The sequence below is a fragment of the Platichthys flesus genome, chromosome 8, assembly GCF_949316205.1.
Source record: "Platichthys flesus chromosome 8, fPlaFle2.1, whole genome shotgun sequence".
Lineage (NCBI taxonomy): Eukaryota > Metazoa > Chordata > Actinopteri > Pleuronectiformes > Pleuronectidae > Platichthys > Platichthys flesus.
In genome coordinates this window covers 17,183,682-17,201,926 of record NC_084952.1, presented here as the reverse complement: position 1 = coordinate 17,201,926, position 18,245 = coordinate 17,183,682, and the positions used below count along the sequence as shown (strand labels likewise).

General features: G+C 42.7%; 1 protein-coding gene across 2 annotated transcripts in view; it reads right to left on the bottom strand.

Moving 5' to 3' along the window:
* ablim3 (actin binding LIM protein family, member 3) overlaps positions 1-18,245 on the bottom strand; it is a 44,623-nt gene that overhangs the window by 24,022 nt on the left and 2,356 nt on the right. For both annotated transcript variants that reach the window (XM_062393569.1, XM_062393568.1), the window contains exons 2-3: positions 12,181-12,303; positions 852-1,035 (exon numbers count right to left, since the gene is read on the bottom strand). In XM_062393569.1, coding sequence (XP_062249553.1) covers positions 852-1,035; positions 12,181-12,303 — 307 coding nt within the window. The remainder of the gene's footprint in view (positions 1-851; positions 1,036-12,180; positions 12,304-18,245) is intronic.

Here is an 18,245-nt window from a genome sequence, read left to right as displayed (position 1 = left end):
ATAGGAGTGGGCAACATTGGGAAAATTATATCAAGAAAAACATTGTCGTATAAATCAATACTATTTATAATCAAGATCAATGTCACAATATTATTTATTTTGAGTTTAAAGACTAAAGATTTTAGCTCCTGTGTGGTAGTGATTTTAAACTGTTTATGAGCAGACAATGACAAACACTTGGTAAACAGCAAACACTTTACAAATGTAAGCTCGATCAATTATGTCCTATATTTCCTCACTTTTTTTTCTATATTGCTACTGATAAAAATTATATCGCAACAATTGATTAATATTATTTTATGCTTTACTTCTGTTATTCTTGAGTATCAGGGATGCTAATATGGATAAATCCTTTGCAAGTATTATCATTACATACTCTGTATAACGTTGTAAAATCAAGGGCTGTTTATGGATAAAATAATCCTCGTGAATTATCAGTTTTTGTTTCATACATCTGACTAAATTGGTTGTCGTCCAAATTTGTATGTTAACAATTTATAAAATTACTATATTTAATGCAAAATGAATCACTATCTGACATCCAACTTCAGTTTCTCCACAAAGCAATCTAGCGTCTTCCAGCTCGTTGTTTTGATTTTGTGGGAAAACCTTAATGTTCTGGTTCTGTCTCTCGCAGCTGAAAATAATTATTAAGCTGCAAATGAGGCGACATCACCAGGAGGCAGAAAGCTTTTGGTTTAATACTTTGCAATATACAATCTCAAATTAATGCTTGCGTTGCCCTCATGTTGCCCAACCATCTGTAAGCTTGCACTTGGAGTATTGTGTGTTTGTTAGCATGTGCATGAGTGTACTGTATATGTGTGGTACATGTGTGTGTGCGTGTATACCTGCAAACACTGCAAACAAAGCACTTGGGGTGGTACGTGCGTCCCAGTGCCGAGACCACCTCCCCTGTGATGAAGCTGTCACAGCTGTCGCAGCGTGTACCGTACAGACGCTGATAGTCTGCTGTGCAGATGTACTCGCCCTTCTTCTGGAAGAAGCCAGATTGTGCAAGATCACAGTTACACACTGTGGAGAGAACAGGGGAGAGAGAGTGAGAGAGCAGGAAAGTTGAAACATATGGACAAATCTGTAGGTAACAGAAATGGTATTGCTGGCATTAAAATGTCAAAACACATAAAGATTTTCTCTCATGTGCAATTAAAATAAAGTTTATAACAGAGCACTCAGTAAGATAAGAGTCTTACATAGTGTTTTTTCAGTTTTTTATATTCTGTCTCCGACCATATGTCTTGTGTTATTTCAGTATGAACACCCTCCTCTTCACCTGTTTGTGTGTGCACTGGTGATTTCTTGTGAGTGTGTGTGTTTGTGCGTGTGTGTGTGTTTGTGTGTGTGTATGTGTTTGACGTCACATGCTAGCTGCTGGGGAAGTTATTCAGCTCCAGACAGTGGTGAGCCAATTTGCTCTGATGAGAATATTAATGATATAATCAGTGGAAAAGTCATTTTGTGCTAAACAATGTGGAGAAAGAGACAAAACAACAAAACACAAGTTCCCAGCACCATCAGAACATCGACACCAGGCTCATTACGCAGCAATGGGAGAGGCACTGAAATAATTTGCTGTGTACGTGAAAGCTGAGCGTGTAGTTTGTGCAGTTTGTGTGTGCGTCTCTTTATTGTATACCCTAAGCAGACAATGTGCGCTACAGCACTTTGCCGTGTAATTGAGAGTGGATTCCAGTGAGAGTAACAGTATAGCTAAAAGGCATTTTCACGGATCACTGGCCAGTGTGGTTTCTGGTCTCTGGTTTCTACCTACACTCTGCGGCTACCAAGAGGAAGGGTTGCCAGTTATTGTGACCTTCGGCTGGAGAAAATGCTGTGAGCTGACACACACACCGCTCTGATGAAGGTCATATACTGTATTAACCAAATCCAGATTTCCGTGTCTGCATGCATTAACCATCCAAATCTCAAAAGGAGACATGATCATTTTTCAGTTGTTCTCCTTCCTCTGGTGTGTTTTAGGTTTTTGTTTATTTAGTAGTTCGGCAAAGTTAAAAAGCCCATAGTCTGGGCATTAACGTGAAGTCATGGGACATCATCTGCATAATGCCTGTTGACCAATTAGTTTGTTTAATTACAAGGCAAAGTAAAGAGAGAGCGGAGGCCGACATTTCCTCTGCGCACTGGAAGCGGTTCACCAATCATAGCAGAGTGGGCCAGCTTTAATTGAGCCAAAAAGTTGGTTGGTTTAGCTTTGCTTAGCATACAGAACGTCAACATGGGGATACAACTAGCCTGGTTGTCCAATGGCAACAATATAGCCCAAGGATCTAGATTTGTTGGATCTAGATAGTAAATATGTGCAAACTAGGGGATTTTAAAGATGCTATTTGATTTGAGTGGGTTCACCCTGCTTCTATTTGAAGACAAGTAAATCTCCTACTCTCCGGCTGGCAGTGTAGAACACAACATGGAAGTATTAGTCCTGCTGACACTGTTGTCTTCGGTAGCAGATGTTGTTTGGTTAAATTCAGCATTTATAAAACTTCTTCCAATGCTTAGGAGATGAGCTATTGTTTAGATCAATCTGCGACTAACAACCAAATGCTTGAACACAGGCATGCCCATTGTGTGAGTGGTCATGTGATATGTGTTTTCAGTCACCCTTAGTAAAAAATTTTTATGGAAAGAGATCGCTTCAGTTTGAAACAGTTTTCAAAATAAAATGTAGTAGCAATATCTTTATTTTTTCCAAAAAGTTGTACTGTAATGAAACCTCACATCCTATTCGGCAACAAACAATCCTCAAAACCGTTACTTCACTGATTCCAAGCTATTAAAAATAGAAATATAACAGACATGGAAAAAAATGTTATTCATGAGATTCACACTCAACACACCACCAGTTAATGAATTTAGTAAATAAACACAAATCACCATTCTGATTGTCGTGGAATGAATAAACTCGAATATCAACAACATACTGCTGACACATGGCTTCATACTGGTGCCGTTGGACTGGAGCTGCTGCTGCTACAGGCGATACTTGGCTCCCTACGGCCACCAGATTTCAGTGTTCGCTGGCAGGCCGAGTTTAAAGACACACACGCACACACACACAGACACAGACACAGACACACGCACATAAACCCTTCAAAGGAGCTCATTTAATCTCAAGCTGTTTATGAGTGGAGCATATTGACTTAATGGCGTAATAAAAGATCAATGGGCCCTCACTTAAAAACAAAACAATCTCAGCTCCCACAGGAGGACGGACACACATAAATCCATCCCCGATGAGATGGCACCGAGCGTACGCACAGATTGGATGATGAAATGAGACAGGGTGTGTACGGCGAGATATGATGATGGATCTTTATCATTGTGACGGGTCATTGGCATCGAGGCGAGGCGGCTGCAGGAGTGCAGGAGTAGGTAGGAATGTGAAAGGCGATAGATTAAAATAGCTTGTTTATAAAAGTGTGTGTGTTTGTGCACATGCGTGAGTGTGTGCATGTGCCGACCACATTTCCAGATCAGCTGAACAATGGCACAGAGCTTGATAAAGAGGCTCCGCGGCAGTTTGAACCAAAGTAAGTCAGGCTCTAACCAGAAACCCAAATCACATGCTATCTGATGCTTTTATGGAAAAGGGGAATTGAAATGGACTAATTATTTCCACATATACAGAGCTTTTTTCATTTCTCTCTCTCTCTCTCTCTCTCTCTCTCTCTCTCTCTCTCTCTCTCTCTCTCTCTCTCTCTCTCTCTCAGAATTACTTTTCAATCTGCTCTCGGACTGATTTTCAAATGAGTGCTCAATTAGCCTAATGCACTTCATTAGCCTGTCCACATCACAGCCGACCGACTGGACCTGCTCCGGCTGGATGGTTCACCTGTTAGGGCTAATCGCATTGTGTCCTTTTGACCGGATGATTGGATGGATGCATCGCAAAGGACGTCCCCCTTCCTCAGTTGCTATAGGAGACGTAAACCTTCCACAGTTGCCCTAGAGACAGCCAGGTCCCACTATGAGCGATGGGGTGGTGGTGTGATTAAACTGGTGCCTGTAAAAAATGAATGTTTTCAGGGATAACATCAAATGTTTCATGTTTTTGTGAGAACCACTACAGACAAAGTTTTTACTTGAAAATGAACATGTCATCTATATCTAAAAATGTATCATTTGATAGGAAATAATCTGTGTGAAACCCTAGAAAATGTGCAGGACATAATATAACCTTATGAAGTTTATTCATAAATACTGAAGTATATGTATTGTAAGCTGGTTCCAGACATGCATTGAACTCTGGTGATCTAATGGAGTTTCTCCAGAGGCGTATGTGTGATCGCAAATCGCGGACTTCCTGTGGACTTTCTCTGCCAGGCCCCCTAGTTCACAGTCAGCAGAATCCAATGTGAGTGCACAGCAGGGGACCCCCCGCTGGATTCACCGAAAGCAAGTGGAGGCGAAAATGCAGTCACAGAAATGAACAAAACAAACCGTATCATATCTTCGGATGAAAAAGCGGAGCCACACCCAAAGAAGACACAGATGAAGATGTCAACAGAGCCGACGTCTGTGTAAATGTGATACAAACAAAAACACGTGCTCTCTGCAGAAGAATGATAATGAAGGTGAATTACATTTAACTGAACAATTGTAAAGTAACTTGTAATAAATGTGCCAGAAAATATAATAGTGCATAGTAATTAATTAATAGTAACTGAAGTAAGGAATCTATATAGGCACCTTTTGACGGGAAGATTTACTTTAACTTCAACTTTAACATTACATTCTTCAAACCTGCCTCAAAGAGCCTCCACTTTTTGAATCCAGCTTTCAAACACGCGCTCTAGTTTTCAGCGTCTCTCCCTTCAGTCCATCAAGCATCAAGCAGAAGCTTTAAACTAATCCCTCCACATGTTGCAGTTGCCAGTGCAGAGGGTGGAGTCGGGTTGAAGCTCTGTGTCTCCTCCGCTGCTCCAGAGATGTGGTTTGGCTTGGCTCTGAGAAGAAAGGTTTTGGTTGCAGCCTGACGACAACCAGCACCACATGATGCGGACCCCCACCCAAAGAAACAACAGCCCAATGCAACCGATGTAGAGTCAGAAGAGTCGGTTTCACTGTCCCATGATTGGCTTTCAGGGATTTATACTGTTGCAACTCGTGGGAAGAGCACACAAATCATAGCTATGAAGAATTTCAATAATGAAAAGCTTTGTTTGCATGAGAAATGAATGTGATAGAGACACATCATCCCAAACTAAACATAATCAGCTTTAATAGACTAAACTGAAAGACTTCATTTCTTCTGTTTGCTCATTTTATGATCTTTCCCTGAATGCCGCTCTAATGAGAGAAACGAAAAGATGCTGATTCTCCTTCATATCGGGATTTTTTTTTTGGCAACACAGGAAGTTAACATCTAAAGATTATAAGTCTGGTGATTATAGGCTAGCATGTAGGCTTGTGACTGCAGCTGTGGCCATTAGAACCACACTGATTAGACACCCACAGGGGGTCTGCATGATTTGGTATTTATCTCCAGCCAACAGACGCAATTAAAATTCCCATCTCAAAGTCGGCCTGGGCCGGATACCCAAAATACTCTGTCCCCTCCTCCCCTTTCTCTCTTTCTCTGTCCTTCCGTTTCAAGACGCCTTCCAAGTCTTTGTGGCTCTGAAGCAAAAGATGTCCCCTTAATCTTAATTTGCAGGGTCTGTTCTCACTATCACAGCGCGCATCTCCATGCAACCTCCCCTTTCTTCCACAGGCTCCCCTCTGTCCCTCAGCTCATTATGATGCTGTTAGGTCTTCATCATGTGCTATTAGGTAAATGGACATGCTTTGTCTAGTTCGTCAGCGTAGCACTGCTGCATATCCACATGGTTTGAGTGCCGCTGTCAACATCAGGATGGTACATACACTTTAACAGAGGGGACATGTAGCAGAGCAGTGACAGGTTTCAGCAGGGGAGATACTCACCTGTTCACCCCCACATCTTTCTGCACTACCAACATGGGGCCCGGGCTCCTCTGAGCTCTCCCTGGCCCCCCTGGTTCTGAGCCCCTCTGACAGGAGGAAACACTCCGAGAGTAAATAATGTGTTTTCTCAAGTTGTGCCAAATCACAGGGTGGGATAAGAAGTGGTCAGACCGACAGGAAGAGGAGAGAAACAAAAGTCCTACAGTCCACACTGCAGCAGCCCTGGGAACCTGTTCAAGCTGACACAGTGCTTTGAGATAAATGCCAATGAAAGCTAAATGCGGACCCTGATACTAACATGTTGATATTATATTATCATGTCATCAATTAAGTTTAGCATGTTAGCATAGTAACATTTGACAATGAGCACTACAATGAAATATTTAAATTGCATCAGTAGTTGAGTTTAGTAAATAAGCAAATAATCCATTTAATAGATATAAACATATTTTATTATGAATCCAAACTATTAACCTGCTGGTGGTGCCAGAGGAAAAGTCAAAGTATCAATTAAGTCAGTAGTATACATCTTCTGGGGAGCATGAATGACATGGCTGTGTGCCATTGTCATTTAATGGTGTATATGTAAAGCTAATTTACTGAATTATTGGAAAGATTGACTTGGTGATGGTGCTACAGCCGACGGTCAACAAAGAAATGAGAATGAATGTCGCCAGAGGAAGGGTCAAAGGATTGATGAAAATCAGTTTGATATATTGTCTGGGGACCATGAATGTCATGATTGTGTCAATCCCTCACATCTATGTAAACCTCTTTTTTCTGAATTACTGGAAATGTTTACATGGTGCTGGCACTACAGCAAACATCAATGTTTAGACAAAGTAATTACAATTAATAAAGTGTGTACCAGTTTTGATTGCAACTTACGTAATGCTTATTATACTGTAAATTTTGTTTTTTATTTCAAATATATTTTCGAATATTTAGTATAAACATTTCAAATATTTCAATCAAAACTAAAAAGGTCAACATCATGGTTTTCTAGGTGATAGAGTTCATCCTCTGGGGGCCAATAGTTGTTGATCTTCTAAGTTTGGACCCAAGTGGTGGAGTGACTGACACCAACACAGCACAGCTGAACAGTGACACAAGGCATGAGGAGATGTGATCGTAAAAAAGAGCAAGAGGAGAGGGAGGGAGGGAGCGAGGCAGCCAAAGGCAGAGAGAAGTAATGCATGAGTGACAGGGTTACCCCAGCATTTGGCTGTGGTGGCTGATGGAGACAGATGGTTGCCCAGTGGAGTCGCTTCATACCAGCAGACCAGCCCTGCTGCTGAGGCCTTCAGCTTTTAACCCTCTGAGGGCTGATAAGAGACTCAGCTGAGGGAGAACCAGGCGTGGATGAGATCACAAACACACAGAGATAACCAAACTGGTGAGGGATGGGGCCTTGTGCAGCTCTGGATCTGCTGTGTACACAAGCACATGTGTGTTTGTTCAACACTGCACAGTTTGTCACTTAATGATCCTCTTTATCATTCAGAAATCACTCCTTCGCTGAGCCAGACACTTAAGCGGCTGCAACTCACTGGGGCCCCCATACACACACACACACACACACACACACACACACACACACACACACACACTTAAAGACAATAGGCAGTGCATCGGCGTGTGAAACTCCCTCAGGACGGTGCTGCTTCAGAGAGACAAGCGGAGGAATAATCCCTGTCATCTGTCCTGGATCCCGGAGAGTTGTCGGGTAAAGCACCGCTGCCCTCCGCGCTCCCTTCTCTGTCTGTCGGAATCTCTCCCTAGCAACCAGGCGCTGGTGTGGTGATTGGACCAGCGTACCAGCGGTTGCTATAGCTACAGGAAGCTCCCCTTTCCCTGTACCCCCCCCCCCCCCCCCCCGACACACACACACACTTTTTCTCTCTGTGCTGTGTCTTTCTTTCTGTTTCTCCTCATAACCTCTTTGTCTTTCTTTTTTCTCTTCATTCTTAATACTATTTGTCTTCTCCCTCCCTTCTTCCCACTGGCTTCATCTCTATCCAGCCCCTGCCTTAAGAGATGCTGTACAGCACAGTGGGCTCATGTTATTAACACTGAGGATGAGTGATGGGGCTAATGGCATCCAAAGGGAGGCTGGACTGACTGAAACAGGTCCACGGAGGAAGAGACAAAACTGCTGCAATTTTTCAACAGCCCTTGTGGGAAGACTCAGCTCAACGTGAAGCAGTCAAATATTTATCTGACCTCTGTGCAAATTTGTGATTCCCCTTAGAACTTTTATATAAGACACGTTCTTTTATGTCTATAGGGTGCTTGGAGGTTTACATATCTCTGCCTCTGTGTTTTTTTTTTTTTTTGTTTGAGCATGTGAGCCAACTTGCACAGGGGACCCGTGTTTATATTGCCTTCGGTTTAAGCGAATTAGCCACTGACAGACCTCGCCGCGTCTGCTGGAATCCTCAAGCTCCTATTATGCTTCGGAGGCCGGGGTAAATGTGGTCACTATGTCATTGGGCCAGTATGCACGAGTCAGCCCGTCTGCCGGTAACACAACACCACATCCTCCGTACGCCACGCGCCCGCTACATAATCCACAATATACACCCCCACAGCCTTCTCTGTGTCTGGAGTTGATGCATCAAGCTGTGAGACGGCTTCTGTCTCCAGCTTTTTCCACAGACTCCTCTGTCGATTGCGTGGCTGCTTTTTTTATTTTCATGCTATGATCAGCTTCTGTATAATGGGTTCAAATGGGAGGTTAAACGCACATGATTAGTGATCTGTTCTTCTTCTGACTAATGCATGAGAGGGAAATTATGATAATGTGGCATCCGGAAGCCAATGTGGCTTTTATAAAGAGCAGACGCGATGGATCTAGGTGTGTTTAACTCGCTGAGTGAATGTGGGCGCTGATAGAGAATCTGTTTTAGGCAGAGTGATCATGATGTATCCTGTGGGGCAGAGTCAGCCCTTTTGAGAAAAAAGGAGACAGAAATAAGGAAAGAAAAAGAGGAGAGGGGGGAAAAAGGGGGAAATAACTACGATTTTACGCCATGCTGGAAAAAACATGCACGAATGAACTGCGGCGGACACGATATCATTGGTCAAGGTCAATAACCCGGGCAGAAATGCTGATACCCAAGAACGAAATCAGATGCTGAAACACACCCCAATCGCAGAGTTCATAAACACATCAGACAGACCAGGCAATTGACGGCTGACAGCAGATTGTCACTCCGGTGCGACTGTATAATACAGTTTAGCCATTAGCCTCCAAATCGCACGCCCTGCCTGCCAATGTCATCCTGTCCTGAGATGAGAAATTGATTTCATGCTTGGGTGACTGTCACCAGGAGAAGAAGGAGGGGAGGGAGCGACAGAAAAAAGACTGAGGGAGAGGGAGAAAAACCGAAAGAAAAGCAAAAAGGAGAGATAGAGTAGAGAGTAATCCTGTTACTCAGCCTCAGAAAATGCACAAGAGGAGCTGCTTATAAGCAGACAATAGGGACACAGACAATACAGAGCTGATGGAGTTTATGAAGTTCTAAACAACATGCAACACGTTTGTGTGTTTACAATAAAAGCTTTGGAAAACTGCTGGCTGTGCCGAGGCCCATGCAGGAGAGCACATTATGGGCAGGGACGTGGCCGAGCCTGGCCGCACAATAACGCCCCGTTGCCTCATGGGACGAGGAGAGCTCTCTGGAAGATGAGAGGGGGGAGGGCGGTCTGATAGGTGTGTTAAACGTGATGCTTGTCGATGACAGTCTTCCATTACTTTAACGAGGCCGCGAGCGAAGAGGCTGAGAGGAAGAGGAGAGTCAGTTATGTTCGAGTGATGATGTAATGTTTAGGCGACAAACAGCACCCCCATCCCCCCTCGTCTTCTCCTCATGTCTGCTCGCTTCCTGTGTTCCCCCCCCCCCCCCCCCCCCCACGCACACACCCTTTTTCTCCAGGGCACAGAATACAGCCTTCTGATTGGGTAATAGCACCATAGAGATGCTGGGAATATCCACCAACCAGGGCCCGGTGGCCCCCTTCACACCGTTACCACAGCAACCCTTCACAACTCACAGTGAGCGTGCATGTACGTATGGATGCGCACGCTCGTAAGCATGGGCGCATGTGTGTATGTGCGCACTACGAGCTTGTGTTTTCATGTGTAACGGGACACGTAGGGAGCATGTAACAACAACAGCCCTCCAATGAATAGACGTCAGTGAGTTTGACTGTAGAACAGCTTAGTGGAATGATGCTCAAACACAACTCACTCAGCTTATTCTCCTCTGAAGACTTATATGAAGAAAAAAAAATAATAATAGCCCACAATAACTGAGTCATTTTAAGTTTTATGTACAAAAAGTTTTTTTTTAACAAAAAATTGTTCAGTGCCTCTCCCCGGATATTCAATGAATGCCTTTATGTGCTGGGAGGCAGCGCAGACACACACACACACACACACACACACAAACATTGTAAACAGCTTGCTAGAGCTAAGTTGTCTGAGGTGTCGAGCGAGGACTCCAGTCGCAGCACACACACGTCCGGACAGAAATGTCATTCCACGGCCATCCTGAGCAAATTGAAACACTACTCAGGCAGCAAGTGCCGAGAGCGTTGGGGCTTAAGTGTTTAGGTGGAGCGGTGGTCTCGAACCATACGACACGCTGGCAGAGGCACCTGTCTCGGCCAGCGGTTCAAACCATGTGTGTTTGTGTGTGAGAGACAGCCGAGACAGCAGGATAGGATGGTGGACGTCCGTGAATGCTACACGATGGGAAAATGAGGATTCGCACACATGAGTGGTCGCTGGTGGCGGGTCAAAGGTGCCTCTTTCTTTAGTGTTCACTTCTTTAAATACAGAAACATTTTACGATAATATAGCGACATCCAAAATGCTTGCATATGAATAAGAATTGGCCCTGAAATGTTTAAAACAGTTTAAAACACTTTGTAGCGTTATATTACTGCTTTGTTTATGTTTAACCCATAAATGTTGCTTTTAATACCTTTGGAAATAAATGCGATATTAAAACGAGTAATTGATGCATTTTATCAAAGAACAGACATGCTATTCAGTTTACAGCTCAAAAGCACATTTAAGTCTGTAGTATCGGTTTGATATAAAGCTGTAAACCTGTTTATTTGTATGCACAAGGGTTATTTTGACACACGTGCGTTAGGGATGAAACATTCCAAGCAAAAATATGATTCACTGAGAACAAACCAACCATTCTTCAAAGATGCCTGTTGAGTCCTGTGTCCTCATGTGTTTTTCAAACTCATCTGAAAAGTACCCCATGACTCTCCTTCCTTTAGAAATAGCACGAGAACACTTGCTTTAGGCCACCCAGCAGCATGACAAATAAGATTTCTCGATTCTTTGAATTGCAATTTGCAAATGCACAGATACATGACTGTCCTGAGCCCCTTTCAGACCGGCTCTGTGCTCACAAAGGACCCCAAGTTATTATTTCAAACGTTTTTCCTCACTGAACCAAAACAAAAGAGCATCTCATCCACCAGCTCACAAACTTCCTATAATTTACTTCAACAGTCATACTAACTTACCATAATGGCAGCATGAAATACATCTGGCCTAAAATATCCCAAATGTGCGCAATGCTTGATTTAAAGTTTAAATATATTTTAACCTTTATCGTTATTTCTAATCTAATTTTATTTCTAAAAGTTTTATTTCTTGGATATGTGTTAAACGAATACAGAAATCCAGTAATATTAGAAATACACCCTGCACATTTCCTGTCATCAGAGGATGTACCTCCATTGTAGGTCACCTGTTCACCTGCTTACCTGTATCGCTGCAAAGACAGTCTCATTAGACCATACAAGGATACGAGGGAAAATCCGCCCTGAGCTGGCAGGGCAATAACAAGCTAACTTAGCAGGAGCCTAAGTCCCCTGCAACGCACCTCTGATCCTCTCCAATCCCCACTGTGGGCTAATAGTAGCACTCAGCATGTACAGTAGGAGACGGTTGAATGAGGGCATGCCGAGTATATCAGTCAGTGTGTAGTATTTGTAAAGACAAGATAGTTAGTATGCATTCTACTACAGAAACCTGAGTACCATGTTTAACATGTCTGACCAGAGCCGCCCAGGCCTGAGGACTTGGCGAGACAACACCAGTTTTGTCTGATCACTACAGCTGTTTGTCAACTCCAGCCTTGGCTGTGTTGTGGTGTCAGGGATCGAGTTGCTGTTTCTTACCGGTGCAGGTGAAACACCTGACGTGAAAGTGGGTCTCTTGTACTCGCACCACTTCTCCTTTACAGACTTCCCGACATCGTTGGCACCGGATCGGCCCAGAGCTCCGCTCACTGCCCGTCGACCCTTGGTGACGAGAGAAAAGAATGTAATTTTCTACAATGAAAGAAATACACACATTATAAGCTGCTTGTTGTTCAGCTCACTAAGAGATCTTACAAAGACAGAGGCTAGCGTTATCCTTCATTTGTTTGTATTTTTGAACACAAGGGTTAACTTTTACTATGAGGACTCATTAGTGTGTCTGGCAACAAGTTGTGTTGATGAAAAGTGAAGTTCTCCTAAATGAATAGACATGGACAGATCTATGAACATTAGTCTGTAACATAGACTGTACATGGATGACACATCTCCACTTCCTCCCACCACTCAGAAGTGAGGCCAAACATCCAACATATGAACAGACGTCTTGTGCATTAGGAGTCAGAGTCTTGTGCATCATGTAAAGTGACAGAAACCATCTCTGAGAAAAATATATTCAGTGACTTTTTAGTTTCGGTCCATTTCGTTTCAACTAACATGGATCAGGCAAAGATCCAGTTCCATCCAGTTACTGGGATACATATATATATATAAATTTATAATTGGCTTATCGTAATGTCTAATAATAAAGTCTAAAACAGATATAGTGCATTGCATTGTAATGAAGTGATATTGGTATTGTTAATTAAACAGATGTGAACCTGATAAGACAACAGCGTGTTTCCAAAAATAATAAACACATCATCTATTCTCAAAAGACAGCATGGATTAATTTAAGCTTAACAAAACTGATTTAATTTCACAACATTTCTCCAATGAACACAAAACAGACTGTGTGCAGTTCACACACTGAGATCAGTGAATAGCTCTGTGGACACTTCTGAAGCGGAGGTCTAACACCTACAGTATGTAAACTGGGTAAGCTCCAGGCTTTCGCTCGCACTTTCTCTATTTATCGCACACTCATTTGGGCTAACACAATTACACTAACACACGCACACACACACACACACACACACTGCTGCATCATGTCAGAGAGTGGATGGATCCACTTACCTCGTCATGCATTAGACTACACGTCAGACTCCTGCATTTCATTGATCTCACATTGTCAGGAAGGGAAGTTCTCACCTGCAGCTTTATCAGAGGGCTAATCGAATAAATGCGATCACGAGGTTTGAAGGTCAAAGTGATTCATTTGATTTGGAATGAGTGAGACAAATGTATCTTAGACTTCTTGGGCTGTTACGGGCTCTTTAATAGTTCATCTTGTCCTCATGGCAATAAACCGACTCTCCTGAATAAACAAGCAGAGACAACCAGGCTCCAAACGTCTCTTATTCAGCCCCTTCTTCTTGAAGGAGCATCTGAGTGGTCCTAAACATGGAGGAAGGGGTGAAATGACACATCCTGCTTCATCCTTCTGATTCCCTTTCAATGGACTAATGTCACAGGACTCTCTGCACTTAAAAACAGTGTGAGTCGCCTTTGCATGCTCCGAGCTCGACCACATTATACGCACGGTGTAGGCTGACTGTGGGCATACATCCATGAGGGCAGGAGAAAATGTATGCATGAGTGTACTTGTTGACTTTCCTCGACAAGACAGAACTGTGGGCAATGGAAATATGCAGGCATGTTTAATTCCCACTTCCAATCTCCTACACTCAAGTCTCTGTTGGTTCATTGTTTCGCCCACAATGCTAGCAGCACCGCTGGGACACACTGTCCCGCCTGATAAGTGCCCGACCACTGGTCCCAATAATGACAATCCCTTTAAACTGTGTTTTTCTCTGTGTGTTAAAGGAGAGCAGTCTTTTAAAACCAAGGAGCAATATGCACACATGACATGTATTTACAATTCTGACCTTCTGAAAGTGGTTGAAAATAAAACTCTGGCATATTTCAACATCCTCCATTTTCACGCCCAGTCAAACTTGTATTGGGAAAAAGCATTCATCAGAACTAGCCGAAGTATTGAATGTAGATTCTGAACACATGGTTCAATTATACAGGAATGCAGTCTTCAAAGCAAAGATATTTTTCTATTTTCCAACAAGTAACTTCTAATTAGAGAGCTGTTTATGTAACTCGTTGAAGCCACATGACAAGAGGCCATGAGTAAGCAGAGAATCCAGGTACACAAACAGCTCAGGAGCTGAAGCGTTACGTAACTCTGTCTAATTGTGTCAGTGCGGTTGTTCTCATTGAACGCAGCCGAGCTCTCCCCATCCTATTAGGGAGCTCTCGAATGAACCCTCCGTCCCCGGCCCCATGCTGAAATATTTAGTCATTCCTCAAATGTTGGCCACCAGACTACAGGTGTTATCCACTGACTCCAAATCAGTGGCGATTGTCCCGGGAGAATACGGCCTCCAGCAGACAGGTGATAAGAGCAGGGTCGGGGTCAGAGAGGCAGCCAGCGTCCCTTGGGGGACTGAGAGGGTTTGCTGCTATTTCTGCCCCTGATCTGACAGCCCTGGGGAAGAGCACGGCGGGAGCTGCAGTCACAAGGGATGCTGGGAGACTGGTGGTGACGAGTGAGATGAGAAGGGCAAAGACTCAAAGGGGGAAGCAAGGCAAAGGCATGGATTTTTGGAGGAAAAAATGTGTTGCTTTCTAACACAGGTTTGCTTTCTAAAGTTTTGTGTTGTTTCTACTGACTTGTCCACACGTCATCAGTTGTAATAATTAATTGTATGAATTCTAGACACAGGGATCTCAAAGTTTCACTAGGTGTAAATAATGTCCTTTACACCCATGGTCATGGTTATTAATCTTCTTTTTCAATAGGAATTAACAACTTACATTTTCCTAATCTAATGTCGACAATCCAAAGTGGAGCAGTTCTGCCATAAAAGCCGCTTATTCATAAGACTATTACAAAGTGACTTATTTAAAGAATATTTTGTGACAACACATGTTCGGCAGTAGGGCTGTAGTTTTGGCAACAGGTCCGGTACCACTGTTACCCAAACAGGTAAAGCCCCAAAACATATGGAACTTTGCAGGTTTGATAAAATGGACCCGTGCAGTACTCTTGTAAATGGTAAATGGTAAATGGATCCTCTGGCATGCGGGATCCATGCAGATTCATTACTGTAAGTGCACATTTTAAAATTGTCTCTGAAATATGCATCTTGTAAAAATGTGTCTTGGTACCAAGTCAAAAACATGAAGGATCACATAATAACCTCACCAAGCCAGGGTCAACCTTGATGTCAAAGTTCACACTTTGTCTCCACAACCCACAAAGTGAGAGCACAACAATAACACATCATCAACAGCATCATCATTCCTCCATCTGTATCTGCACACAGGATAAGTTGTGTAGGCAGCATTCAGAGCTTAGTACACAATCACTGTAATCACTTGAAGTATAAAATGGACTAAAGCAGACTTTAACATTACTGCGTGTGAAAAGTAAACATAAGATACAAGTAGACTGTGTAGACTGCAGGATTGAGTATATTTGACTAGTCGGATGACGATGGATGACTCGACACAACCGCCTCTGACAACAAACCTTGAGGTTTATTGTATTTTAGGCAAGCATCCCCTAAATTGTGGCTGATCAAAAACTACTCAAACACTGACAGCCTGAACCAGAGCAGGAGCACGAGATCGGCTGCACAACAACATGTCCTCCCTGTGTGCAGTCCAACAAAGCCAAAGAGCAGCTCTCCCCCTGCACTTCCCCCTGTCCCTTCTCCTCCCTTCATCTCTGTCAGGACCTTGGGCAGGAACATTCATCAGAGAGCTGGCAGTGTCCAGCGGCATCACATACATACTGTCACTCTACGGCGAGAGAGATGGGTCAAACTGCTGCTGACAGTCAGAATGATCACTCAATCCTACCAGAAGCCAAGGTCATGGAGACAGCAACCCCCGAGGACACGACATACATGATATGATGAATGACGGCTATAGTTTTGTCAAATTCGCTAGAATAAAACCAAATCCTTAAAGCTGAAACTGCCAATGTTATTTCGAGGCGCTCTCCAAAATAAAATGTTCCATAACTTTGGACAAAAATCCAACTGAACACCCGTTTAGTTAACACAAGACTGTAGCTGCAACTGAATAACAAAAAAACAGATTTTATGATGGTGTGTAAATACAAACCACTGGTACGAGTCTGCATGAATATTCATCCCAATATCTGTGTTTGCATCTGTGAGGGAGAAGAGCAGGAATCATACATGCAGCACCCCCCCCCCCCTCCTCTTCTAGAGCAGTTGGTTAGTGGGTCATCTGTCTATTCACTCACAACCCCAACTACTCCTACTAGATTTCCATGAAATTCAAAATGAAAACCGAAAGCCGGATTTCCACCAACTTTCAATTTGTATACTTATAGTATCCATCTGGTTTTGGTGTGTTTTCCACCAACATTTTAGAGAAACCTTTTAAAATAATTATCATATTGCTTTCAGTCACTCACTGATGCCAAAGGTCACACTGTTCAGTTGACATTTTTTATCCATCTTCCAGTTCTTGAGACAAGCCGATCGATTTATTTGGTTCTACTCTATTTTAAGTTATTGACACATCTTAAAACATGAGAAATTCAATTTAAATATTTTATACTTTTTAATGCCTCTGAGATGGCAAGAGCCAGTGGCTGGAGACATTACGTTTTCGTCTGCCCCATTCTTGTGAACGAGATATCTCAAGAATCCCCTAAGTATTCATATGGAATTAAGATGATCTTACAAAAATGTTGTGGTCGAAGGTCAAAGGTCACTGTGACCTCACAAAGACATTTTTTTTGCCTTATAAATGTGATATCTCTGAAACGCCCTGGGCTTGGATTTCATCTTGGAAGCCAAAGATCAAGGTCGCAGCGTCATCTCCATACTCACATACAGCCACTCAGAGAATGGCCGAGGGAGCTCATGTGACAATACAGAAGGAAAATGTGCACAACATTTCACATTGATCGACTGGGCATGTTGATGACATTTCCAACTCGGAACGAATGTAGAACCTCGACCCAACCACATGAATGTTCCCGACATTTTCCTGTGGTTGCGAAACGCGTCTGACTTGCACAATTTTCTGTGGTGTGCTAAGATTTGCTAAACAGCTCTAACATTAAGCACAGCTCAGGCTGATGGGACTGGTTCTGCAGGTATTAAGTCATGAACATCTCTGGGGAAATTAGATATCAACCTCAAGGTGGCATTTAAGGAGAAGTGCTGATGATCAATCTTGAAAAGATCCACAACCGAGTCCATGACATTTTATGACATTTAAACTTGGTCTACCCTAACACATGGATCAATGCTAAATATAACCAGTAGCATAATAATAAAATAATATTGTACTGGATGGCTGTGCAGACAGGTCAAATTATTTTACATTATATCGATACAATTTAATTGAAAGCGTCAAATTCCAACATTAAAACATCTCAAGGCGCTTTGCATCATAAGACCAAGACTTTATAACCTTATGGATAAACCCAACAGTTCCCTCAAGGAGCAAGCCAATTGGCAACAGTGGAGAAACAAAACTCTCTTTCATATCACATGTCTCTATCAAAGAGTCTCTTTCATGCAGGACGCATCTGAAACACAGTGAATAGCAGCATGGTGGATAAGGAGCTGGTGCCAAAACAGGACTCAATGTGTGTCAAATCATGTTTATGGACGAGGATGTGACGCAAATAAAAGTTGACTAAAATGAAACGTTCTGTTACCTTGGATACAATTGCGTTTGAACATTAGTTGCATGATTTTAAATAATGTAGGTCCACAAGTAAACAAAATGTGTAACATAGGTCTAGTTGGTCTGAGACATTTAATGAAGAATTTTTACATGATGTATTTTTACTACGTTGTGCTTTAAATGGTGGATATAGAAAAGTCCAGGCTGGTCTGAGTCTGGATCTCAAGGGTACATTTCAAATTTGAGAATGATCGTAATTCAGATAATTCTAAAGTTGGCGATAAGAGTTTTCGTGTAAGAACTTTTAAAGTCTTAACTTTCTGCTTTGAATCTCTATGATACGGAACTCTGTG